Consider the following 26,994-nt stretch of genomic DNA (forward strand, 5'->3'; position numbering starts at 1 on the left):
GGCCTCTTGAGATAATGTGGCTGAGAACCAGGAGGACATAAATGAAATTTCCTGGGATGCTTGAAAAAAATGATACAAAACAGAGTATTCCTAGTAACAGTGTTTGGAAGCCTTGCAGGGAAGGGTGGGAACCCCATCGTGTAGCCTCCGAGCGTGGCAGCGGGCGGGACAGTCACCGAGCATCCAAAATCTTGGGGCAAGACAAAGGACGTTGATGCCCAAGCTTCCAGACTCACAGAGGAAGGCGCTGGCTTGACAAGCCATGTAATATGGACCCAGATTTACCCTAGAAATACTTTCAGTTTTATTTTACCTTAATATACATCTATACACGCAAGAATTTATAAAAAGGTTATTATACAACGATTCTGTGAGTTTTACCTAGTTTCGAGAATAATGCATGCAGTTACAAATGAGAGGTAGAAACACTGTATTAAAGACCTAAAAATACAACATTGTATAAATAAATGTTCAAATTAACTGCTAGAATTTCATACAGATAAATAAGGTAAAAATTACATTACTTCATCAAAGTAAAGACAAAACCATGTTTTTGTCTGTCTGCATCAGTATCCTAAAATTAGATTAATGCCAAAGACCTTCCGTGCAATTTGTCAGAGTTTGGGTTATGTTACCTAAAAGGGTAAAAATAAAAGAATCAAAACTGGAGAATGGTTTATTCAAGTATTCAAGCAGATGTGGAAAAGAAACGAAACCATACATGATGCAGGAACCATTTCTGGAGGGACGTGACCTGCCCGCGTTCTCCGTGACCAGCCGTTGGTGGACCGTCAGGACGGACACGAACCATGAACGTTAGGCTACAAAGAGCCGCCCATCTTCCTAAGAGAAGACAAATCCCATTTGTCACTAACTTCATGGAGAAACTCCACATCACCAACAAGCCTTTAGGTCACCAACCTTGTTTTGGCCCTATTAAAATTCTTGAGAGGATCCTGAGTTGGTATTTTTCTGTAATACTGCCCAAATAAACCTAGCCTTTAGTAAACCTAGAGATCACAGGCATCGATGCACACTCTGCATGCACAATAAAAAATACAACCAAAAGCAAATGGCCAGCAACTCAAAAACGCCACTGAGAAAATCTGTATGTGTAGAAGGATAGGTTAAAAAAATGCAAAGGTTCACATGAACACAAGTTTTTACCATTTAAAAGTCCACTAGAGGTTACATGTGAATTCTGGAAAGGGTGTGTGTATATAACATAATCAAGTAAAATATTTTAAACAAGTCCATTGTGCCTCAGTTAGTTTTAAATTGCAAAATCCAATACACAGTTGTTTTAATAAATTAGTGCAATATGAAAGAGTTTGGAAGATGAACATGTGTCCATAATCCATCAAATGGAAGAGTTCACCACTTCTGCCAAGAGCCTTCTCTCAGCTCGTTCTCGAGCTCGCTCTTCCTGGGCTGTCGACAGATGCGTGCTCAGGTTCAGACAAACAGACCCCAGTTATCACACTGCCTGGATGAGATGTCGATTTTTATTTTATTTTATTATTATTATTTTTTTTACTTTATACCTCAGTAAACGCGTGGAATTTCACACACTGCCCTGGTGAACTGAGTACAGAGCCACCTACTTTGTTCCGTTCTTAATTATCCTTAGGAATAACTGTACCGATCATTCTATTTCTAAGGTCCATTTATTGATCCCGTCCAAACTGAGAGCCAAGTGGAATATTCTGCTGCTTCTTCTACATAGAAAAGGGAAGGGCTGATGCCTCCAATAAGGCATATTTCCTACAAGTCTGTAGTTTTTTGGGGTGGTTTTCCTTTTTGAAGTCATGCTTGTTCTTTGGTAGTCACCAGGTGGGAGACTAGGGTTTTCTGGGGCTGGGGAAACAGAACCCAAACTGTCATCCCAAACCTCTCTCCTCAGTCCCACTGCTGGTCCAGGGATGAGCCTGTGGCTGCTCACAGGGTCGTGGAGCTACAACAGAGTGCTGACAATCTTCTTTCAATACTAGTTTTATCTAGAAATAAAATAAATTCATAATGAAAATCATGTCTATTGTCAAAACCAAAGCAAGAAGAACTAATGGGGAAAAAAACCCAAACCCATCACCATTAATTCTTCATGTGCACCCTTGCCCCTGACCTTTCTTTAGCCCAAAGTTGGCCATTTGAGTATTTTGTCTTCCTTCTGCCTGATAATTGTTTGGATGTAATTTCGAGCTCGGTGACGTGCAGTGGCAAAACTGAGGCTGGTACGTAAAACAGGACATTTAGGTCTGAATGGCCAGCTTGCTCCCAACTGCAAGTCATTTCAGAACTGGCATCCCTTCGAGGCTGTGTGGTGTGAGCACGTACACTCTGAAGGGCTCACCATCCCCTCCTCAAAACCCAGGGCTTCTTTCTGATAAATGATACCATCACCTGGCAGCCTATCAATCTCCACTCTGCTGTCTATCCTACATCTACCCTGGAGTCTTCATAAAAGTCTTCAGTCAACAATAAGCTCACGAGGCTTAGAACAGTTGCCTTTATTATTATTAACAATAAAACCAAAGCTCTCTACAGACGCAAACACACATCTGCCAACACGGTCATGCAGTGTGAAAATCCGAAGTCACAAGGACTTCGCGCGCATTATCTCGAGCCCTCGAACAACTCTCTCATCTTTCAGAAGAAGAAATAGACCATAGGAAGGGTAAGGGATCGGCCTGAAGCCAAGATCCAAACCCAGGCCGTATGGTGCCGAACTCTGCTCACTCCTCCTGCTGCTGCACCTGTAGGAGACAACTGGGTTGTCTGTCTTCTAAGTCGACTTACATTTGTGTACATTTTCGATGTCGGCAGGGTCCTGGAGAATCTTAGTGAGGCCTTCCAGAAGAAGGGCTGCCTTATAGTAGTGATAAACAATATCTTCGGTCTGCTGAAACATCTCATCCAGGGCGGCAGACTGAACCTGAAGCCAAGTCGGCAGAAATGAGAAGAGTCTCAACTTTTCCCAGAAAATACGAATCCATCTGGGCAATGCAACTTTTAATGGAATCTATCTAAAGTTAACACATTTTGACAAAATGATATCATGTACCAAACTATATAAAACTCAAAAATTCTTCAGATAGGCAAAATAAAACAGGAGCTTCTTGACGAAAGAGTTCCTCTGCGCTCTCACATCATCTCGGACTCAGACGAAGGACTCGCAGAACTTATGCTCCTGAACTGGCTCTTCTAGGACTGCATTAAGAAGTTTCTTTTAAACATACACTTTCACACTAGCGCAGCCTGACACTTCATTAAAGTACATTTTGTAATAATAATGGGGCACCTGGGTGGCTCTGTGGGTTAAGCCTCTGCCTTCGGCTCAGGTTGTGATCCCAGGGTCCTGGGATGGAGCCCCACGTTGGGCTCTCTGCTCAGCAGGGAGTCTGCTTCCTCCTCTCTCTGCCTACTTGTGATCTCTGTCTGTCAAATAAATAAATAAAATCTTTGAAAAAAAGTACATTTTGTAATAATAAGATAATTAAGTGGTGTTAAAAGTCATCTTTTAGCTTGCTTTACCCAAAGCATTTTCGGATGTAGTCATTCATTCGCTCAGAGATGTGTGCTGAGCACCTTCCTGTGTTCCCAGCACTGTGCACATGGTGAAGGAGAGCACACTGTCTAGAGGGATGCACGGGGCTGGGAAACATGGCATTCTAAGGCCAAGGGATACGTGTTACTAGAGAGGGAGCCCCGGAATGGTAGGGGATACATGCTGGGTGCGTCTAACGCAACCATGGATGGAGAGAAGATCAGGGAAAGCCTCCAGGAAGTGGTGTTTAGGCTGAGTCTGGAGGAGGAGCAGGAGATGGCCAGGCAATGGGAAAGGTGGGAGGAGCTTTCCAGAAAGAAGGGACAGCAGAAGTATTCACAGGTTGTGAGTATTTCAGAAGTTTTCCCAACAGTATTCTGAAATGAGGGCTCAGATGGCATCACTTAGGGTGAGTCAGCAAACCAGGACTTAATGCCCAACCTGAACACAGTCTCGGTCACTCAGGAATGTGACGTTACCCAGTCAACACGGCATTTCCTAGTCAACTGGCACCTTCTGCTTCCCCTTAGGAGGGCAACTGCCTGAACGATGCACTTCTGACTAATAAATTCTGTTCTTCTTTTTTTATGACCCCTCCCTCCCTTTTAAAAACCTTTGTTTTATTGAGGCCAGCAGAGGTCCCCACTGCTTGCTAGGTGGGATGCTGCCTGACTCGTGAGTCATTTAACAAGGACAGTTACATCTCCAGTTTTACTTGGCTGAATTTTGTTTTTCAACATTCTCTTTAATCATTAAATGCCAGGACTGTCAGTAACCCAGTATCCTAATGTATTTGTCGATATCATCTGTGTCTTCCAAACAATACTTTAAGGCCACTTACAATTAAAAAAAATTGGGTACTGAAAGTTCATTCTGAAAAGGAAGAAGAAAAAATGAACTAAAGATAGTGCTAGTATCAGTGAGTTTTCTGTGCAGCCTGGGCAAACTTACTCAAGCTCCACTGACTGCTCTTATTATCAGAAAAGAAGGGAGCGCCACACTGCTGTGGAGAGAACATTTTTCCTGGCAAACTTCTAAAAATCATATACCATATGAAATCTTAATTCAGTACAGAGTGACAGAATGCATATTATTCATAGCAATAGTATAGATCAAAATAATATGTTATTTTTATCAACAGTTTATATTCCAAAGTTATTTTCCTATGACTTGATAATGGCTTTCAAAATGAGGCCACGGGTAATGTAACAGTACAATTCCAAGCAGACAAATTTGGAGGGGAGGTGGGAGAAAATAAGATTGGTCAATAATTCCCCCCACTTAATCACTTCTTTAACAGTCCCTAATTTCATCTCTACTTCAGAGCAATTTCCCCTCCATGAGACAGAAACAGTATTTCCAATAATACAACAACACAGTTGGAAAAGCAGGTTTTACTTTGCGTCTTTACTCAGGTAGGGTCAGTAAGCAGAGTCAGGGCACATGCGCTGGTGAACAGCAGGATTTCTCCGAATTTTTATTCCAAAATATCTGAAACAGTAGAAAATGCAGAAAATGCAGATCTAGCCAAAGCCTTTAGATGCAAAGTATAAAAAGATTAGACTGTGCCTAATGTGAGCAATTTTTAAGAGGTACAATAAAATGTCACCACGTGTGGTAGCCAATGTCACTTAATGTGTTACTTGGGCTAATGACATCCAATTACCTCTGTCGTTAAGAAGGAGTCACAATATTTGGGGCTTGGGAATTGTTAAGGGCAGGAACTTTTTTAAAAAGGATAACATCAAAGGGCACCTGGGTGGCAGAGTTGGTTAAGCCTTTGACTCTTGGTTTCGCCTCAGGCTGTGATCTCAGGGTCGTGAGACTGTGTCCTGAGTCAGGCTCTGCGCTGAGCAGAGTCAGCTTGAAACTCTCTCTGCCCCTCCCACTAGCGCGCCCTCTCTCAAAATAAACACATCTTTAAAAAAATAATAAAGGGAAAATGCCAAGTAGGTATTCAACTCAGAAGATTGGCCTATATAATATTCAATATTTAAAAGGGTTACCATTTCTACAGCACAAGTGTAGAGGAGTTTCTCTGCAGTCACGCTGTTGATTTCATCAATAAATCTCTGTTTGTCAGAGAGAAGCGATTCAGCTTTTCTGTAAGTTTCTTGCACATGGTGATGCAGAATTTGTATCGTTCATTCAGATTTTTGATAACTGGAAAGAAGTTGAGATGAGAACTAATTTTAATTTTCCTCCCAAAATAAAAATAAAGTCACAGTGACATGCACCTTTTCTGCCGATTTAAGGAAAGTAGAACTAAATCATCCTTGGGGGAAAAAATGACCAGAAATCAGGTTCTTTCATGGGTTCTCTTCCAGTTAAGGAAAAGTTGAGAATAAAGAAAGTCCTTTTGGCTGTTCTCTGTATCAATTAAATGGCAAGAGCACAACCCAGAAAAGTCAGCATCTTTGTCCATCTTAGAGTTTTTACTAGCACAGACTCTGCATCAAACTCTCTCTCCGCGTAAAGGGGAAGAGGGCGGCGCGAGGACGCGGGCGTCGGCGCGGGTACTGTTGCACGCCTCCGTACCTTGTTTCACAGCCGTGGACGGGCTCAGCTTCCCGGACTTGATCTGTGCTTTGGCGAGATGCAGAGAGGCTGCTAAGAGCTGTGCGGCTTTCACGTATAACACCAGCTGCTCCACGCGCCTGCGCCGGAAGGAAGGTAGAGAGTGTTATGCTGCGAGGCAACGTGCCACACTCCGCCCTCTACCACTAGGTCACCAAAGAGCATGTCTAAAGGAATATCATCCTCCTTGACATTTAAAAAAAAAAATTATTTATTTATTTAACAGAGAGAGATAGAGAGAGAGAGAGATAGATCACAAGTAGGCAGAGAGAAAGGCAGAGAGCCTGATGCGGGACTCCATCCTAGGACCCTGAGACCATGACTTGTGCCGAAGGCAGAGGCTTAACCCACTGAGGCACCCAGGCGCCCCCTCCTTGAAATTTTTAATGCACAAATAACTCCTGAAGGAAAAAGGTTCAGCACAGAAAAAAGCATGTGTGAAAAGACTCAAGAACCAATACAACTTCTTCATCATCAAATACCTTCAACAGTATAAGTCACAAGGAAGAGGCAATACTAAGGCTGCACAATCTTTGAGTCTTGGCTCACAAGTGGAATCTAGGCCAGTGACATAACCAAGAGCTCCCTTGAAGCTCTTCATGAGACACAATCTCTAGTGTCTGACAGGACCTCCATCTCAGACACGAATTTACAGAAAGCATGGAGAATTTGGAAGCGAATGACAGAGGGGGCACGTACCCCCAGTCTTTGCTCAGCTGGCTGATCTGGTCCACGACCATACTCTCCTGGATCTGGTACAAGGAGACATCAGATGTGCACAGCACCGGGTGGCCGTCAGGTCCAGCACACACTTCGTGAACATCAGCATCACATTGAGGTGGCATAAGGTGTCTGTGTGTTCTCTCTGTGGCAAAGCCAATTTGTCTTAGAAGCTTAGAAACTAAAAAGACCGGCATACTTGTTTCTGTATATACACTGCGGCCGAAGCGACTGTGTTTTTATACTTACGAACATCAGAATGAATAGAACAGACTACAATTTTTAAATTCCCCAAAACTAGTAGGAAAATAAGCACAGGTGAAACACAATGTGGGTGTGTGGGTGTGTGCATGCGTTTGTGTGTATGGATGAGAGCAGCCACAAATTAAGTTTCAAAGATGAAGTCACATGCTTTTACTAGAAACAATAACGACAACAACAAAAACAAATCAATATCTGAGACAAAACATGACAAAACAAATATCGGGATTGTAAGGTTCTTCCGTACACTAAACCACACTTCTTGACAGTTCTGCAAATTCTACTGACTTATAGTTTGAGAGATGCTTTATTTTAATTTCTAGTAGGTTTTCAGTTCACAGTGATTCCTGACACCAAAGCTTTAAATGTTGGTTAGCTGTCCAGTTAGTTAAAGAGGGGAGTAAGTGTAGACATAATAGCATGCATTAAAAATGGGTAGTCTAAAATTAGTGTTGTTTCGAGATGTGTGTTTTTTTTTAAAAATATTATTTATTTATTTATTTGACAGAGAGAGAGATCACAAATAGGCAGAGACCAGGCAGAGAGAGAGAGAGGAGGAAGCAGGCTCCCTGCCGAGCAGGGAGCCCGATGCGGGACTCGATCCCAGGACCCTGAGATCGTGACCTGAGCCGAAGGCAGCGGCTTAACCTGTTGAGCCACCCAGGCGCCCTCGAGATGTGTTTTTAGCTATAAATGTTTCTCGAAATCTCAAATAAGACTAAGCTTCTCATTCTCCTTTTATGATTAAAAAAGGATGAGAATCATTTCCTCGAGAAAGGATAAATAAACCAATTAACTTGTGAAGGTCTTCCTGCTCTCTTACATATATATGTATACATATACATGCACATAGCACTATATATTCTAATATACCATTAAATGTACTGGAAAACAATTTGTGTCTAATTTGATTGAAAATACTCTGACAACTGCTTTTCCAATTTTAGCTCTGGGTTAAACATATGTTCAAACTTACGACTAAATTCACTAGGAAATCACTGATATATTTTGCATGCACCATTTTATAACTTTTATGTGAAAGAATAGACATTCACACAAAACAAATGCTAGAGGTCCAGCATGGAGAGAGCATCTGTTCTCTGTTCGTCTAGAGAACTGATCATTTTAACGGAAATGCAAGCCAAGTCAGCACTGTGACCAGTGGGAGGACACAGTGTGGGCTCCTGAATGCTGTCCTGGAGGCAGGACTGAGGAACTGAACTGACACAGCCATTGCAGTCACTGAATGAACCTCGCCTGTTCTCAGTCTGTGTTTGCAGGATTCTGATGTGGGTCTCCCTGCACAACTGGCTCCAGGAGGGCAGGGGCTGGTCTACCAATGCGAGCCTCTGCCTGCTAGGGTTATTTCTCCGTGTTAGTGACACATCTAATTACGCTTGATTACTTTTTAAGCCTAAGTGTGTCATTTTTATGTTATAAAGAAAAGCAAACACTGAAAATAAAAAGTTCTAGAATATTGGCATATTCTACCAAGATTATGCTTTCCAAGTCCTATTGATGGAAAGAAACTAAACTTCAGATGAAAAATCTGTATCTGTCACTTCCTATCAACCAAAGCTTGTTCTGGATGAGTGTCACTGTCCACATTATTTTGAAAGCATGTCGGCAGCGGTTTTCAAATAGAAAAGACAAGGCGAGGTAAAGAAAAGAAAAACAACAACAACAACAACAAAAACAAAAACCGTGGGCACTTCTGGGAGCAGTCTGCTCTTCCCCCCCACCCATGGCTAGAACACCCTCGGCGGCTCTTCTCATCTCCATCAGCATCTCCTCTGGCAGCTCCAGGGCTTCAAAGGTGACGAGCCCCTCCAGGCTGGGGGGTGAAGCACCATAAGTCATGTATCTCAGGCTGGGAGCAGCCTCGGCTCCCGGAGGAGAAGCCCCTCAACCGGGCCCCGGCGGGGAGCCCACACATACGCAGCTGCTGGCAGAGCACAGGGAGCCCTTGGGGCTGCTGCAGCCAGCTGCAAGGGGACAGGACCGTGAGCATGTGGGCAGGTGGGCTGCGCCCGCCCCTGCCGCCAGCCCAGCAGCAGTCACGGACCCCCTACTGGAGCCTATGAAGAGGTTTTATTTCTCTGAGGTCACCTTTATTCCTTGTTTATACATCTATTTCGTTGACATCATCATGGCTAGTTTTTTTTTTAAGATTTTATTTATTGATTCGAGTGTGAGCAAGCGAGCCAGAGAGAGAGAGAGAGAGCAAGAGCGATAGAGAGAGAGATCAAGAGCAGGGGGAGGGGCAGAGGGAGAGGCGGATTCCCCACCGACCAGGGAGCTGGATGCAGGGCTACTTCCTGGGGTTCCAAGATCATTACTTGAGCTGAGGGCTGCCACTTCACTGACTGAGCCCCCCAGGCACCCCGACATGGCTTGTTTTAAACAAGTTTATAGCGTATACATTTCTCCCCATAGCTCCACAATCCTCCTCATCATAAAACGCAGTGGAGGCCCAGCAGTTCCCTAGATGTCTGTATGTGATGACTGTCTGGAGGATTTACACTATTTCTGGTTCTTTAAGCCACAGATAACACTGTAATGAAACCCAAAGTTTTCCCTTCTTTTGGATGATAAGCACTCCGAAGTGGTATTATAAACAGGAATGGGGTTACCACAGGTCAAATGCTACATCTTCACAGCTCTTGTGACAACTGCCGCACTACTTTCGACCCCAGGTGTGAGCACACAGACCCCACCACACCTCAGCAACGGTGGGCACCTCCATCTTCTAGCACTGGCTTAGCTAACAGGTATAAAATGTCACTTTTTGAAAATGACATTTTACTATTATTTAATACTTTCAATAATCTGAAGAACAAGATTATTGGCTCTACTTCCTCTCTTGTTACCTGTTTATAATCCTTTTGCTTATAAATCTCCTGACATTTTGATTGATAACTTATGTAGCAGAAGAGAATTTAAAGGACACAAGGTATAATACAGACGACAATGCTGAATGATAACTCATTTCCAGTACAAGCTGAATACTTCCTTAATTTGGGGTATTAATAACCTATTTATAGAGAATGGATGATAAAACCAATCTACTGGCCTATCTAAATGCAGCTAGGGCTAAGTGCAAAGATTAGGACCCAAAGTATGAAAAAAGGTGAAACTTAAGTTTCTAAGAACAAAAGTAAAGATAAACAACCATCTACTATTTCAAAAAAATTACCAGAGGTACTGATATACGCCTTTAATATAAAGACACAACGAGCACCACAGATGCGCCGCTCCTTCATCATGGAGAAGTCACAGGTACATTATACCGCTATAATACAGTGTTATCAACATGCAGTGCTCTTATCTTACAAAGTTTCCCCCTACAAATAACATCCCATTTATGCCTTATAACCCTTCTAAGGTCAAGAAAGTGATGATCTCAATGTCACTGGTAAGGAAACTGAAGTCCAGAGAGGCTGAGGGACTCACCCGAGTCACATCAAGTCATCGACAGAACACTGCACTCCAAACACAAGCCAAAATGATAATAAGACAATTCTTCACCTGAGGTTGTTCTTGTTTGAAGGACCATTGGGTACAAGTGGGGGCCGTGGCACTGTGTGGAGGAGATCCTACAGTGGACAGGACAGCTCTGGAACTTGCTGCTGTTCCTATAGGAGGTGTCAGTCCACCACCACAAGCTCCTGCAGGGGCTACAGCGAAAAGTTCACACAAAGTTACATTGCTTCCATGGTGTTTCGATTTGGGGGTGGGGTTACAGGGATACCATTACTTGTATAGTTGGGTTTCTGGGGGCTTTTTTACATTAGGTACTTGTTACTCTTAACATCAGAAAGTCAACACAGATCTGCATTAGTAGTATTTTACAGTACTCTCTTCTCAGCTCTGAACCTTCCTTACACCAAAAGCCACCTACTCAGAGTCACTTCATAGACTTCTAAGGGACAGAATCAATAAAAGTTGTCCAAAGCCTTTTCATACTCAAGCATCTCAAAAACATTACATTTCTGAGGACACAGAATGGAGGTGGGAGTTAACAACACAAATCACAAATTTAAAACCAGATACAGAAAAAACCTACCATCAGTGTCCATCTTATCCACAACAGAGCATAACAAACTTGAAGCATCTAATTAACAGATCAGAGAGTTTATAAAAATCTTCTAGGAAGCCACGAACTGTAAGTGGAAATTAGTTAAACAGTATCTATTTGTAGGTATTTGTGTATTTAAATATGGTCATGGATGTATTTTAAGAGACAATGACCCATTTCTTTTAAGGAATTAAGTTTTTCCTATTATCAGCAGTTTTTATTTTCAGAAATGGAGACTTCATGATTAGAAAGAGAAATTGTGATTTCAAATGATGATAGTAAAGTTCATGTGGAAAAGAGAAGAGAAAAAGAGGATAAAAATGATCAAAGATGCATTTTATGCCTAAATGTTGTTTAAGGAGAAAAATCTGGTTTCATACACACAAACTTGGACTTAAATTACAACACATATTCATGCAGAACTTACAAACCCTATAAATTTAAATTAATTTCGGTTTTTCAAACAAGCTAATTCCAAAAACTGTTCCAACTCGTAGTGACTGACTTCTGGAAAACAGCACACAGAATGATGACTTTCAGAATGGCAGTGTTAAGTGTGAGCAGCATCAGAGACCTGCTTCTCAGTGAAACAACTGTAAGTGGTGAAAATTAATTTTCTTATTCATTTAAGAAAGAGAGAGGGGAGTAGGGGGTGAGAGAGAGTCTTAAGCAGACTTGGCGCTGAGCAGGGAGCCCAACATGGGGCTCGATCTCACGATCCTGAGATTACAACTGAGCAGAAACCAAAAGTCAGATAACTGCATCACAGAGGCACTGTGGTAAAAATTCTTTCTTTAACAAACAACCACTTAGGGGACCTGGGTATGTGCACCCTTATGTTCAATGCAGCATTATTTACAATAGCAAAGATATGGAAGCAACCTAACTGTCCATCAACAGATGAATGGATAAAGAAGATGTGGTGTAGGTGTTTTATTTATATAGTGGAATATTACACAGCCTTAAAAAGGGATGGGATCTTGCCCTTTGTGACAACATGGATGGACCTAGAGGGTATTATGCCCAAGTGAAATAACTCAGACTGAAAAAGACAAATACCATGTGATTTCACTCACATGTGGAACTGGAAAAACAAAATAAACAAACAAAAAGCAGAATTAAACCTATAAATACAGAGAACAAACAGATGGTTGCCAGAGGGGAGGGGAGGTAAGAGGAAAAAGGCAAAATGGGTAAGAGGAGTAGAAGATACAGGCTTGCAGTTAAGAAATGAGTAAGATATGGGAATAAAAGGTACAGCACAGGGAATACAGGCAATGATACTATGATAGTGATGTATGGGAACAGATGGCATCTACCCTTGTGGGGAGCACAGTGTAATGTATAGAGATACTGAATCACTATGTCGTACACCTAAAACTAATGTGAACTTGTATGTCAACTATACTCAAATAAGAAAAAAAAATTAAGTAAAGTATGATCATAATGTCTCATAAAATAGAGACTATCATTAAAGAGAGAGATTATAAAAAAGAACCAAGTGCAAATTCAGGAGTTAAAAAGAACAATAAGTGAAATTAAAAATTCGCTACAGGGGTTCAACAGCACATGTGAACTGGCAGAAGAAAGAATCCATCAACTTGAAGATAAATCGATAGAGACTGTACAATGTGCAGCACAGAGCGAAAAGAGAACCTCAAAAGAACTAGGAGACATCACTAAGTGTACCTATGCATAATGTGTATTATATGCATGCTAGGGGTGCCAGGAGGAGAGGAGAGGCAGAAAAAAGCAGGAAAGAATATCCAAATAAATAATGGCTGAAAATTTCTCAAGTCTGATGAAAAACATTAATCTGTATATCCAGGAAGCTCAACAAACTCAACGGAAGATAAACTCAAAGAGAGCCACACCCAGAAACATCACAGTAAAACCATAAAAGCCAAAGACTGGGACACAACCTTTGGAGCAGTAAGAGGAAAATCTTGTATCCCATACAGAGGTTTCATTCAGTCTACAGCTCAATTTGGAAAGTACGGTCAACTTAACAATATTAAGTCTTCTGATCTATACATACAGGGTTTCTTTCCATTTATTTATGTCTTCTTTAATTTATCTTATCAGTGTTTTGTAGTTTCCAGAACCAAAGTTTCATAGTTTACAAGTATAAATTTGTTCCTAAGTATTTTATTATTTCTGATGGTATCTTACACAGAATTGTTTTCTTAATGTCACTTTCAGGTCGTTTCTTGCCAGTGTATAAGAAATACAGTGGATTTTTGGGTACTGATCTTGTACTCTGCAATGCTGCTGAATTTATTAGTTCAAAGAGTTTTTTAGTGGATTACTTAGGATTTTTTACATACAAAATTATGCCATCTGTGAAGAGAGGTAGTTTTACTTCATCCTTTCCAAGCTGGGTGTTTTGTTTTTTGTTTTTGCTCCACTGCCCTGGTTAGAGCCTCTGATACAATGTAGAATAGAAGTGGTAAGAATGGGAATCTTTGTCTGTTTCGTGATCTTAGAGGGAAAATATTCAATCTTCCACCTTTAAATACGATGTTAGTTGTGCATTTTTCATAGATGTTCTTTATCAGGTGAGTAAATTCTATTTCTAGCATATTGAGCATTATGTATTACATTAACTGATTTTCATATGTGAAAGCAACTTAGCAGTCCAGGGAAAAATTTCACTTCATAAAATTTCCATTTCACAATGGAAACTCAAGGACCCAGAATAACCAAAACAATCTTGAAAATGAAGAACAAAGGACTCTCATTTTCTTGGTTACTATAAAGGTATAATAATCAAGGCAGTATGATACCAACACAATAAAAGACATATAGTTTGGTGAAATAGAATTAGGATAAAAAAATAAACACATTTATAGTCGACAGATTTTTCTGACAAGGTTAACAAAACAATGCAATATGGAAGAAAGAATAATCTTTGCAATAAACGGTGTTGGTACCACTGAAAATCTACACACAAAGGAATGAAGTCAGACCCCTACATCACATCATCCACAAGAAAGTCAGTTAAAGTGGATCACTTTAGGTCTACATGTAATAGCTAAGATACAAAACTCTCAGGAAAGAATACAGAGTTAGGCAAGGGTGTCAGATGTTATTTAAGAAGGGGGGTCTAGGGAAACCCAAAAAGAACACAGAGAGGTTTAGCCTGACACCTACAGCTACAACGAACACTAAGTACAGCCTAACTTCTAGCCAGGAAAACAAAAAAACCTCATGATATTTAACTCACTTCCTGCTATCCAATATATCAGGTCAGGCTTTCAAAAAAAATTAAAAGATATACTTAATGGTAAAAATAGTTTGACGAAACAGAGCAATCTTCATAACCAGACTCACATACAGCACAGACTGGAATTATCAGACTAAAATTTTAAAATAAATATGGTTAATATGCTAAGGGCTCATTAGGGAAAAGTAAACAACATGTAAGAAGAGATTGGTAACATAAGCAGAGAGAATGGAAACTCTACAAAAGAATCAAAAGGAAATATTATAAATCAAAATCACTGAAACAGAAATGAATAATGCATTTGATGAGCTCCCCAGTAGATGGACATGGCTCAGGAGAGAAACAGTTAGCTTAAAGATGAGCCAATATCAACTTCCAAAACTGGAAAGCAAATACAAAGAAAAATGAAAACAAAGACGGAATAGTCAAGAACTGTGGGACAGCTACAAAAGTATAGCATATATGTAAAGGGAATATGAGAGGAGAAGAGAGAGAGAAAGGAACAGAAGAAATATTTGTAGTTGTAACGATCGAGAATTTTCCAAAATTACTGACAGAACCAAACCACATATCCAGGAAGCTCAGAGAACAACCAGGATGAATACCAAAAAAACCTACACCTAGACATATATCAAACTGCACAGAATCAAAGACAAGGAAAAAATCTTGAAAGAAGCCAAAGAAAAAGCACCTCACCTATAGAAGAACAGGAGTAAGAATTACATTGGACCTTTCTTCAGAAACCATGCAAGCAAGAAAAGAGTGGAGTAGTCTCTTTGGATTAGAAACCATATTCAATCAGATATTTGATGGTCCAGATTATTTCCTTCTTTGGATGCTAATGGGAGAGTCAATAAAAAATTATAGAGAAAATGAGAAAAGATTACAATGGTGAATCCCAAATTTAGGTGTATATAATAATAATGGGGAGAGTATATTTTTTGAGATTTTATTTATTTATTTGAGAGAACATGAGTGGGGGTGGGGAGGGGCAGTCAGAGAGGGAGAAGTGGGGATCCCAATGTGGGGCTCAATCCCAGGACCCTGGGAGCATCACATGAGCTGAAGGCAGACACTTAACCAACTGAGCCACTCAGGAACCCAGGAGTTTGTTAAAAGTACTGATTCCCAGAATCCATTCCCTGAAAGTTTGTTTAAATAAGTCTGGGTTATGGTCCACAACCTGCCCTTTGTTTTATTTTTTGACAAGCAGTAATCCAAATAATCTAGTTGTGGATCTGTAGACGTAACAGTCCCTGAAACAACTATGAAAAAGCCTAGGGGATCTCATGACCTATGGTATTTTTTATAGGATCTACTCACTCACTGTAGAAGAAATGCTCAAGAGTACAACAAGTGTATTTAAGCTAACTTTGGTCAGTATTACCCCACCAATAAAAACCACTCTTGGAAAAAAAAAAAAAACCAATCTTGGGTCAGAATTCCTCCTAACTCATAACTGGTGGTGATTAAGACACCCCACAAGCATCTGTCTTGGTGTGCTAAGAAAAAAGATGAAGTGGCAGGGAGTGGGTGAAGAAATCTCAGGAAGTGTGTGAAGAAATCTCAGGAAATATCAGGAAGTGTGTGAATAGTCAGCAGAAGCAGATAGGTAAAACAGTTACTTTCTCTTGCCCTCCAACCCGGCCAAAGATGTCCATGGACTAACGTCTGGAACCTGTAAATAGGCTACATTACATGGCAGAAGGTAATTAAAGTTGCAGATGGAACTGGCTTAAACATAAAGAGATTATTCTAGATTATCCAGCCGGTCCAACATAATCACAATGGTCCATTAAATGTAGAATAGGGAGGCAGGAGGTCGGAGTCTAGACCGGCCATCGTTGGCTTTCAAGATGGAAGGGGACCCCAAGCTGAGGAATGAGGGCAGTCTCTAGATGCTGGAAAAGCCTAGGAAATGCATTCTCCCCTACAGCCTCCAGAAGGAATGCAGCCTTTTCAATATACTGATTTTAGCCCAGAGAAACCCACTGCAGGCCTCTGACCTCTGAAACTGTACAATGCTATGTTTGTGTTGTTTTAAAAACAGCACACTTGTGCTAATCTGTGGCAGCAATAACAGTAAACCAATGCACATACTAGCAAATTACCCCATTTTCTTACCTATATCCATTGGTCATTCTGTATTTAAACTGTCCGTGCTGCCCTGATGTCCACCTAAAGGTATCTTTGCTTGTTGGTCTGATAATTTCCCAGCACTGACAGATCTAGAAAGAAGGAACGATGTTCATAATGGAAAGTATACTTTAATTTATTTATTTATTTGTCAGAGATAGCACAAAGAGATATCACAAGCAGGCAGAGGCAGGCAGAGGCAGAGGGAGAAGCAGACTCCCTGCTGAGCAAGGAGCCCAATGTGGTGCTGGATTCCAGGACCCTGGGATCATGACCCGAGCTGAAGACAGAGGTCACCCAGGCGTCCCTGGAAAGTATACTGTAAAAATGCCAGTATTTAAAATAATAAGGGAGATTTAAGCCAAGCCACAAAATGGTTAAAGGGAAGTCAGAGAATAAGGGGACAAAAAAAGGATACCAGATAATTCAGGGCAGAGACGAACTTCAATAACCCAAACAAACAAAAAGCAGACAGAGAACATTCAGGAAATTCAGTGAGGACTCTGTATTCAGTCACAGGAAGCACCTATGGTTTTCAGAGATTCTAAATGTATACAGTTCATATCATTACTCAAGTGGCGTAGACCAGCTACTAAACTAATTTGGTCTGGTCTGTCTTTATTGTAGACATATATGTACTATTGCAGTTTTCACACTGAAGGCTGGGAGGAAACGGTGTCTTTTACCTGCCAAACACCGCTTTGTTCTGCTGCTCAGGCTTCTGCCTCTTGCCGCCTTGAGCTAGGAGACAATGAGGGCACTCCCGTGGGTCACTCCCGTCTTTTTTTTTTTTTTAAAAGATTTTATTTATTTATTTGAGAGAGAGAGCATGAGCGAGGAGAAGGTCAGAGAGCGAAGCAGACTCCCCATGGAGCTGGGAGCCTGATGTGGGACTCGATCCCGGGACTCCAGGATCACGCCCTGAGCCGAAGGCAGTCGTCCAGCCAACTGCGCCACCCAGGCGTCCCGGGTCACTCCCGTCTTTAGTCTGCCCTTCAAGAGGGCCCGTGGCGAGTCACCAAGGCTAGCAGGTTGGAAGACGCTTGCGTTTTAGGTATTTTGAAAGGAGCCATGGTCTGAGGAAACACATGCAAGCTGGTTACTACATCGCGTGCAGCATTCAGAATCGTCAGACCTAAGTCAGACCTCGATTCATATCCTGACTCTTCCACTGACAGCCTCTGTGGCTGTGGACAGTTCACTCATTCACTCAACTTCCTTTCTTCGGGAATCAGTGGGATAATGTATAAAAAGCATTCGGCATGAAGTACTTAGACTGTGCCTGGCTCACGGCAAGTCCTCCTTAAATGGTGGCTATTCAATATCACCATGAATCTTTTCTATCAAGCACAGTAGCCCCATCGTGGCTTCGCCTTCTGTGGCTGACCCTGGTCCGGAAGCAGGTGATCCCCCTTCTGATACACCGGCAGAAGGCCAGTGGTAGCCTAACGCTGGGTCACATGCCTACGTCACTCCCTCACTTCATCTCCTCACGCAGGCCTGCTCCCACCTCACATCCTCTGCTTCTCCCTCTCCCTGTGCCCCTCCTGCCATCACTTGTGCTTTCTCTCTCTCGTGCCAATAAATAATTTTTTTAAAGATTTTATTTATTTGACAGAGATCACATGTGGGCAGAATGGCAGGCAGAGGGAGAGGGAGAAGCAGGCTCCCCGCTGAGCAGAGAGCCTGATGTGGGCTTGATCCCAGGACCCTGGGATCATGACCTGAGCGGAAGGCAGATGCTTAACCGACTGAGCCACCCAGGTGCCCCAGTAAATGAAATCTTAAAAAACAAACTGCCCCATGATTATTATATATTATATATATTTTGGGTGTATTTTGAAAGAGAGAGACCACATTCACTTAACTTTCACTGTGGCCTATTATAACTGTTCTATTTTATTAACAGTTATGGTTATTAATCTCTCACCATGCCTAACTTATAAATTAAACTTTATCGTACTATCTGTGGTTTCAGTCAACTGCAGAGGGTCTTGGAGCATATCCCCGGGGGAAAAGGGGACTACCTTCTCTACCTCAGCTAAGCTACCCTACAGGACTGCGGACTCCGCGTCACTCCATGTGTCCATGCAGCTGCAGGGCCTTAAACGGACACCGGCCTTGCACGCAAGTGCAGGCCTTCGAGAGCATACTGTGGTCACAAGTACATTTAAATTCTGGAGATGACTCTTCCAACAGCCCTGGTGGTCTAGTCTCACCCATCCCCCAGGCTTTCCCCTTGGATGCTGCACACAAAAAGACCCCTGTGGAGCTTACTGGAATCCCATTTTTTCGGCTCAAACTGACCAATTCTGCTTTAGCTCAGGAACCCCAAAGTCCTCCATCCTAGACCCTAATAAAGGCATATGCCCCGGGTCCTGTCTCTGAACCTGCCTGGGCGTCTCCGTGTAGCCTCTTGAGGCATGCCAGGTACTTCTGCCAAGACATATGAGCAACGGACTTCTCTGCTCCAGTCTCTCTGGTGGTCTGCTGCCGGACCTGAGCTCACCACACGGCACCCTGTGCTCCATGTAACGAACTTTAACTGAACAAAGTCATCATGCCGACTAAAGAGCTTAATGAACACACCCTAGTAGGAGAGCCAGTGATGGTTGGTAAAGGAGTTTAAAAGAACCAGTCCGAACTGCGAGGAGAGGACCCCGTGTGCTTGGTGGGAGAGGTTCCAAGGCTGCCGGGCCGACTGGGCTGAGGTGAGTAGCTGTACCCAGCCCCGGCGTGGGACGGGCACACGGGGTCCGAGTGCTGCTTTCTGAGTTTCTGCTTGTTCTGGTAGGTGTCGGTGAGGGTCAGGGCATTCTGCAGCCTGACAGGAGAGACTGTGGTGATAGAGCAGGTGGCACTGGGGAACCTGCCATGGACACACACGCAGGTTAACCCAGAGCGCAGGCAAACACTGAAGAAGTCAGAGGACAGGACTCGAAATGGGAAGTCTAATGAATGTCATGTTCTTCAGGAGCTATTTTAAAAAATTGTGTATTTGGCAAGAGATGATTTTGGGAATAGATGGTAATGGTGGTGGGTACGTTAGCTGCTCTTAGCAGCAGCTAGCAGATAACTCTAATTAGCACAAGAGAACCACATCATAAATGAGCAATGTCAATAAAAACTACAAAAACCTGGGTGCCTCCGTTGGTTAAGCGACTGCCTTCAGCTCAGGTCATAATCCTGGAGTCCCGGGATCGAGTCCCACATCGGACACCCTGCTCGGCAGGGAGTCTTCTTCTCTTACTTACCTTTCTCTGCTCATGTTCTCTCTCAAATAAATAAATAAAATCTTAAAAAAAAAAAACCCCAAACTACAAAAATCTCTGTTCAAACAAAACCAAATGATTTCTACTTCTTATGTGAATGCATACTTGGGGATATCAATGTATTACTCTCTTTTCTCACCTAGAAGCTAAAAGAAACTTTAAAACCAATCCAGAATAATCCTTTATCTAATTAGATAATACCCTTTTCTGGGATTTTATTTTACTTGTCTAAAAATCACAAGCATAAATAGATAATTTAATTATTTTTATTAGTCTCATGAATGAAATTCATTTGTAACCCAAAGCATCCCTGTTCTCCACAGAGAAAACCCTCATCCACAGGAACTCTTGCCTCCTCAGGGGACACTGCAGTAAGAGCGCGAGAGAAATAGGGTCCTGATATGGTGAACGGCTGGATGATATGGTGAACGGCTGGAACGGCAAGAGGACTGCCCCGCACAGACCTAGTTGCCAACTTCAGGTCTACTAAGCCCAGTTACAAATTCTTCGGAGCTTGTTGCAAGCCAAACTACCACCAATAATTTATAGGTACAGACCTATAACCATAATCTTCCCAAAAAGGAAGTTGGAGCTTTTGCTACTGACCGCTTCTAGCCTGCTTGTGCTCTCTCTTTCTCTGACAAATAAAAAAATAAAAAGTAAATATTATAAAATAAAGTATACTTTCCATTATGAACATCGTTCCTTATTTCTAGATCTGTCAGTGCTGGGAAATTATCAAACCAACAAGCAAAGATACCTTTAGGTGGACATCAGGGCAGCACGGGCAGTTTAAATACAGAATGACCAATAGCCTAATCTCATCCTAAATCTGGTATTTAATCTTTCAGAATTGGGTTCTGCCATCTCTCTGTGTGTGTACGTGTATATATGCATAAATATGCACATAGAAATAAATAAAATTAGTAGCAGAATGTTATAAATCTGGAGAAAGTTATCTAAGATTTATTTTTAGGGAAACACAAAATGTGAAAAACTGAAAAACTAAGAAAAGGTGCTTTTCTCAGTGACACAGGATTCCTTTAATTAGCCAACTCCTCAAATTCACATTAAAATTTGACTAATAAAAGTGTGATTTGCACATATCTTTTATATATTTTATATTAAAGCAAATAAGTTATATTTCTTGTTTATCTCATGCTAACTAGCAGCTGTTATCAAGAACAGTATTAATCAAAGGAATGAAATTTCATTTTCTAGATTGGGTTTCTTTCCTTTATTTATTTATTTAAGATTTTATTATTTACTTGACAGAGAGAGAGACAGTGAGAGAGGGAACACAAGCCAGGAGGGTAGGTGGGAGATGGGAGAGGGAGAAGCAGGCTTCCTGCCGAGCAGGGAGCCCGACACAGAGCTCAATCCCAGGACCCTGGGATCACGACCTGAGCCGAAGGCAGAAACCAACTGAGCGACCCAGGTGCCCCTAGATTGGTATTTATTATCTATGTGACAATGATCAAAATTTAGCTCAGTTAATTAATTCCCAAGAGAAAAGATACCCAAAGGAGATATCGGATTAACTATATGATATGCTAAAGCCTATTAGACCAAGATCCTAGAAAGTAGGACAACAGATAGAATATTTCATATCAGTTCTATTCCTTTGGTAAGACTAGAAGAACATAACTGAAATCCACTTATAACAGGATTAAAATTATTAATATGCCAAACAGATCTCCTACCTGATGAGTTTCTACTCCTGGATTCGTGACCCTGAGGATGCCCACAGCAGCACTGACTCAGCTGCTCCGGAATGGTCCCAACTGTGAGCAGGGAAACGGGGAAAGGAACGAGAGGTGATTCAAAACCAGTGCCGGAAGGAACAGGTGTGCCATGCACCAGCTGCACTGTACATGGCAGTCGATAAAGCCAGGTGAACAAAGCTTATTTCAGCGGGCACTTTCTTTCTTTCTTTCTTTTTTTTTTTTTAAAGATTTATTTATTTATTTATTTGACAGACAGAGATCACAAGTAGGCAGAGAGGCAGGCAGAGAGAGAGGAGGAAGCAGGCTCCCCGCAGGGCAGAAAGCCCGACGTGGGGCTCGATCCCAGGACCCTGGGATCATGACCTGAGCTGAAGGCAGAGGCTTTAACCCACTGAGCCACCCAGGCACCCAGCGGGCATTTTCTGACCAGCATGCGGGGTGCGGGGTGCTGGGCACACAACAATCTAAAGAACCGCAGAATCGGCCTTGAAACAAGGGTGGCAGGAAAGCAAGCCACGGGAACAAACTGATGCCTGCAACCGGTAGGTCACTTCAGACCGAGAAGGAAGGAGCTGGTGGTGCTGGAGGCTGTGGAGCTGCAGGGGGCCCAGCCAGTGGACCTCGCAGCAAGTGGGTGGCCCAGCTGCTGTCGCTCTGCACCCACTAAGCTCCTGCTGCCCGTCCTAAGCCTTGCTCCGCCAGGTTGCTCACAGCCAACACCTGCACGTGGACACGGCACTCATTCAGGCTGGTTCAAGCAGGTCAGGGAATTTGGACCATCAAGTGCTTGGGGACACTCCTGGGGCCTGGCTAAAATGTTCTTAGAATTAATTCACTCTAGTCAAGTCTCCCCTGCCCACTCCTCCTACCTCCCTATCTCCCTCACAGGGGTCAGGGCTACAAGGAGATCTGAAGGTGCTCCCCCAGAGCCCTCCTCTCCCTGCCCCCCGCACCCATCCCAGGTGCCTCCCCCGTCGTTCTGGCACGTCTCTGCAGCTCCCTTCTCTGCATCCACCTCTGAGAGCCCAAACCAACCAGAGGAAGAGCTGGGAAAGCTCAGGGAGATGAAGCAGACAGGAGACATAGGTCTATAACTGGGGGTTACACAGGCAAGCAAAGGTTAGATCCCGAGGAGGGGTCTTTTCCTGGAGGGCAAGGACAAGACTTGGCCCTTGTCTGGGGAGACTCTGAGGTGCCTCAGGAACTGCTTGAGGGGGTGAGGGAGGGCCAGGATTTTGTTCGGGAAGATTTTTCAGCTAAACAGCAGCTTCAGAACTACTGCAATAGGCGTGGTGATACACATTTTTAAAAACTATCATTATGGTGGGTTTTTTTGAATCAGGGCTCCTGGGCATACTTCAATCCTTCTCCCTCTGCCTCCTCTTGGAATTTCTTCACGTTCCCTACTCCTACCTCAGCAGTTTTGCCCAAGAGTGGAGCCCTTTACAGGGGTATAAAAATTTACCTTTAAGAAGTAAAAAAATATATATCTATTTATATGGGGGGCCCAGTTTGCGACCTGCTGCCCTGGGGGCCTCTCTGCCCCTGACCCCACCCTGCCCCGCGACACCGGTGCTGTCTCCCTCAGATTCTGCAGTCTCAGCTGCTTTGGCCTGTCTTGCATGTTTTCTGAAGTTGGAGCATTTTGTCTCTAAGTTCATGAAACTTGTGGTTTTAGGTTCATTTTCCTGTTTGTTTGGGGTTTTGTTGCCTGGGCTGTGGGGCTGCTCATGCGGTTTCCCCCCTTGTGCCCTGCAGACTTCCCAGGCGAGGTGGAAAGACCCAGGCTGAAGCTGCCACCATCTTCCTCCCGGAGCTGGAAGGCCCCCTGGGGACCCAAGCCAGCGCTGCTGTACACAAGAGTGTCTCTTAATCCTCACAAATCTGAGTGGTCAGTAGGGTAGGAATTTCATGCAATTATTATCTAGGGTTTCTGATTTTGTGTGTTTGGAGCCCAAACCCAGTGGAGATACTTTTTATCCATGAGATCCATTTTACATTTCCAACAGCGGTCCCGACAAAGACAAACGTATCTGGGGATGCTGACACGGGCCAGGGAGAAGGTAGAGAGTGGGCGGGGTACGATATGGCTCCCCATCAGCTGAAACTCACTGCCATCGTGAGCCACTGCTCCTAAAGACAGTGTCATGTCAGACCTGCCACAGTGGAAAAAAGGTGAAAACAACAGTTCCATTCTCCTTACCCAAAGGGGAAGGTGAGTAAGGCCTGGAAGACCCAGTGGAGAGTCTTCATCCGACTGTCTGCACTGTGTCTGCGGGTGCCAGAGAGCAGGATCCCAGCTGGAGGAAGCCCAGTGGGCTGGTGTTGGACCTTCGTACCACTGCAGATCTGAAAAGAAAAATAAATGACTCCCTCTCTGGCAGGTTCTGGGCTCTCCTTCTTTTTTTCTAAAATTTCCTAACAACATGTCAGGGAGTAGAACTTTTACAAATATGTAATATAATCACATGGAACAAGTAGAAAATGTATAAAGTTATATGGCGTGAAGTCTCCCTCCCATCCTTATATTCTGTCTGCCTACTTCTCGACACTCCCTCAGTCCTACTCCAAAGGTTACCACTATTTTTAGTTTCTAAGATATCCTTTCAGAATTCCTTAAGTCATATCCAAGCAAACAAACTGAAAATATAATCTTATTTTCATCTTGTTTTAACAAAGGTAATGTATACCATGCCAACTATTTTCTTTTTTTTGTTTGTTTTTGGTTCCCTTTATACACTTAAAATTACTGAATATCCCAGAGAAATTTTTTTAAGAGAGGGAGAGAGAGGGGATTGGGGGTGGAGGGGCAGAGGAAAAGAGAGAATCTTAAGCAGGTTCCACACCCAGCACAGAGACCAACACAGGGCTTGATCTCACGACCATGAGATCATGACCTGAGCTGAAATCAAGAGTCAGATGCTTAAATGACTGAGCCACCCAGGTGCCCTTATCCCAGAGTTTTTATTTATAAAACTTGTATCTGTTGAAACTTACTGTATGAGAAGCTATAAAACTGAAAAAAACTGGTAATTAATAATTCATTAAGAAGAATAAACTTATTACATGTAATGTAAGATTATGAAAATTAATTATATTTTCCAAACAAAATAAATTCATGAGAAGCACAACACTGTTTTACATTTTTTAAAATCTCTAATGTCTGACTCAGTAGTTGGGTTCTCAGAATTGTTTGTGCATTCAATCTTTTCTGTAGCACATATATGGGGGGACACACATAGAGAAAATCTAGCCTTACACAGACATGTAGCCAGAAAAGGGAGGAATATTTTGGTAGCCTTTTCAAATTTTTGTGAAACTTGTCTTTGAGACTACATCAAAACTCAGCCATTGAACTCCTGGATGATGTAAAAGAATCATTGCAATGTGGAATCTGAAACCATGCCAATGAAATTTTGTTTTATACTAGGCTCTAATCCTTTGCAAGGTATCTTGTGCTTGGACTAGATTTTTTATCCATGCAGGATTTTTAAACACTTGGCATTTTGAATGAGTATATGCAGATATTCCAAATGTTGACATATCACACAATATAAAAAAGTCACATCCATAACAAAATATCACCACAAATCTTTTTTTTTCCAATTTATTTATTTTCAGAAAAACAGTATTCATTATTTTTTCACCACACCCAGTGCTCCATGCAAGCCGTGCCCTCTATAATACCCACCACCTGGTACCCCAACCTCCCACCCCCCCCCCGCCACTTCAAACCCCTCAGACTGTTTTTCAGAGTCCATAGTCTCTCATGGTTCACCTCCCCTTCCAATTTACCCAAATTCCCTACTCCTCTCTAACGCCCCTTGTCCTCCATGCTATTTGTTATGCTCCACAAATAAGTGAAACCATATGATAATTGACTCTCTCTGCTTGACTTATTCACTCAGCAAAAGAGAATTAAGAGATTCTGAAAAACTTACAGAGTTAAATGTCTTGTAGCTATTTTCTCTCAATAGCTATAAGGACACAAGTACATTTTGTTTTGTTTTTACTTTAAAAGTCAGTGTATAAAAGTAGACAATGTTAAACGTTGAATATAAGTTAAGTAAATAAAAGTTAATCTTTAAAGGGAATACTTTTAGGATATTTAAACAATATAAATTAATTGAATATAAACTAGTAATTTCCTGGCGCTAAGGGGAAAGGATTCTGGGAAGTAACTGCTAATGGGAATAGGATTTCTTTTTGGAGTAATGAAAATATTCTGGAATTAGATAATTCATGGTGACTGTTGAACAACATTTGATACCTAAAAAAAAAAAAAAAAGAAAACACTGAATTGTACATTTCAAAAGGGTAAATACTATGTAAAGATTTGTGAATTATGTCTCAACTTTTAAATAATGCTAAAAAAGTCAATTATCGTAGAATCCTCAGATGTGAAAGGTAGGCGAGTTCACAGGAATAGAATTTTGGAGCTGGAATCAATAAAGGAAACTTACCACACACACATACACACACAAAGTTCATGAAGCTCAATAAACTGGAAGAACACAATTAATCTGGAGTTACTCATGATTCAAGGGCAATCTATTCAGAATGACCACATTTTCCAAAACAACAACAAAAAATACTCCAGGGGATGAAACAAAGCCCTGACAACACCCATTCATGGTAAAAACCTGCAGCAAACTAGAAATAGTGGGGAACTTTCTTGACTTGATAAAGACTAGCCACCACTACTCTAACATTATACTTAATGATGAGAAACTGTAAGCTTTCCCAGTAAGATCAGATAAAAGGCAAGGAGGTCCCCTTTCACCACTCCTTGTACTTCCATCACTTCCATCGTACTGGAAGTCCTTGCAAATGCAATTCAGTGAGAAAAGGAAATAAAAGATACACAAATTGGGAAGAAAGATAAAACTGTGTTTGTTCACAGATGACATGATTGTCTATTTGGAAAATCTGAAAGAACAGAAAAAAACCTGGAACTTATAAATAAGCAGTTTTAACAATGTTGTAGGATACAAGGTTAACATACAAAAGTCAATTGCTTTCTTCTAAACCAGCAATGACCAAGTGAAATTTGAGATTAAAAACAATATCATAGGAGTGCCTGGGTGGCTCAGTGGCTTAACTGTCTGATTTGATCTCAGTTCAGGTCTTGATCTCAGGGTTGTGAGTTCAAGCCCCACACTGGGCTCCATGCTGGGTGAGGAGCCTACCTAATAAGAAAAAATAAAAAGTTACAACACCCCCCTCATACCATTTGTATTAGTTCTTCCCAGAATGAACTACAAAGATATAAGCCTAACAAGAGATATAGAGAATTTTAACTACACTACAACACTTTGGTGAAGGAAACCAAAGAAGAACAAAATAAATGGAGAGATAGTCCGTGTCTCAATATTGTCAGGATCCTGGTTCTCCCCCATCTGATCTAGAGAATCAGTGGCATCTCAATCAGAATACCCATTTAATTTATGGAT

At 42.1% G+C, this 26,994-nt stretch overlaps 1 protein-coding gene across 1 annotated transcript; it reads right to left on the reverse strand.

Moving 5' to 3' along the window:
* Positions 1-1,938: 1,938 nt before the first annotated feature.
* ULK2 (unc-51 like autophagy activating kinase 2) lies at positions 1,939-24,808 on the reverse strand. Its single transcript, XM_044250279.1, is given in 18 exon segments — positions 1,939-1,997; positions 2,797-2,932; positions 5,551-5,630; positions 5,633-5,707; positions 6,083-6,201; positions 6,821-6,911; positions 6,914-6,986; positions 8,858-9,087; positions 10,631-10,660; positions 10,663-10,779; positions 16,531-16,634; positions 17,229-17,339; positions 17,542-17,618; positions 19,132-19,370; positions 19,373-19,411; positions 21,518-21,598; positions 23,745-23,890; positions 24,801-24,808. Coding segments are annotated over 18 exon segments (1,815 nt in total).
* Positions 24,809-26,994: the final 2,186 nt, after the last annotated feature.

This window comes from Neovison vison, chromosome 5 (genome assembly GCF_020171115.1).
Source record: "Neovison vison isolate M4711 chromosome 5, ASM_NN_V1, whole genome shotgun sequence".
NCBI classification, from domain to species: Eukaryota; Metazoa; Chordata; class Mammalia; order Carnivora; family Mustelidae; genus Neogale; species Neogale vison.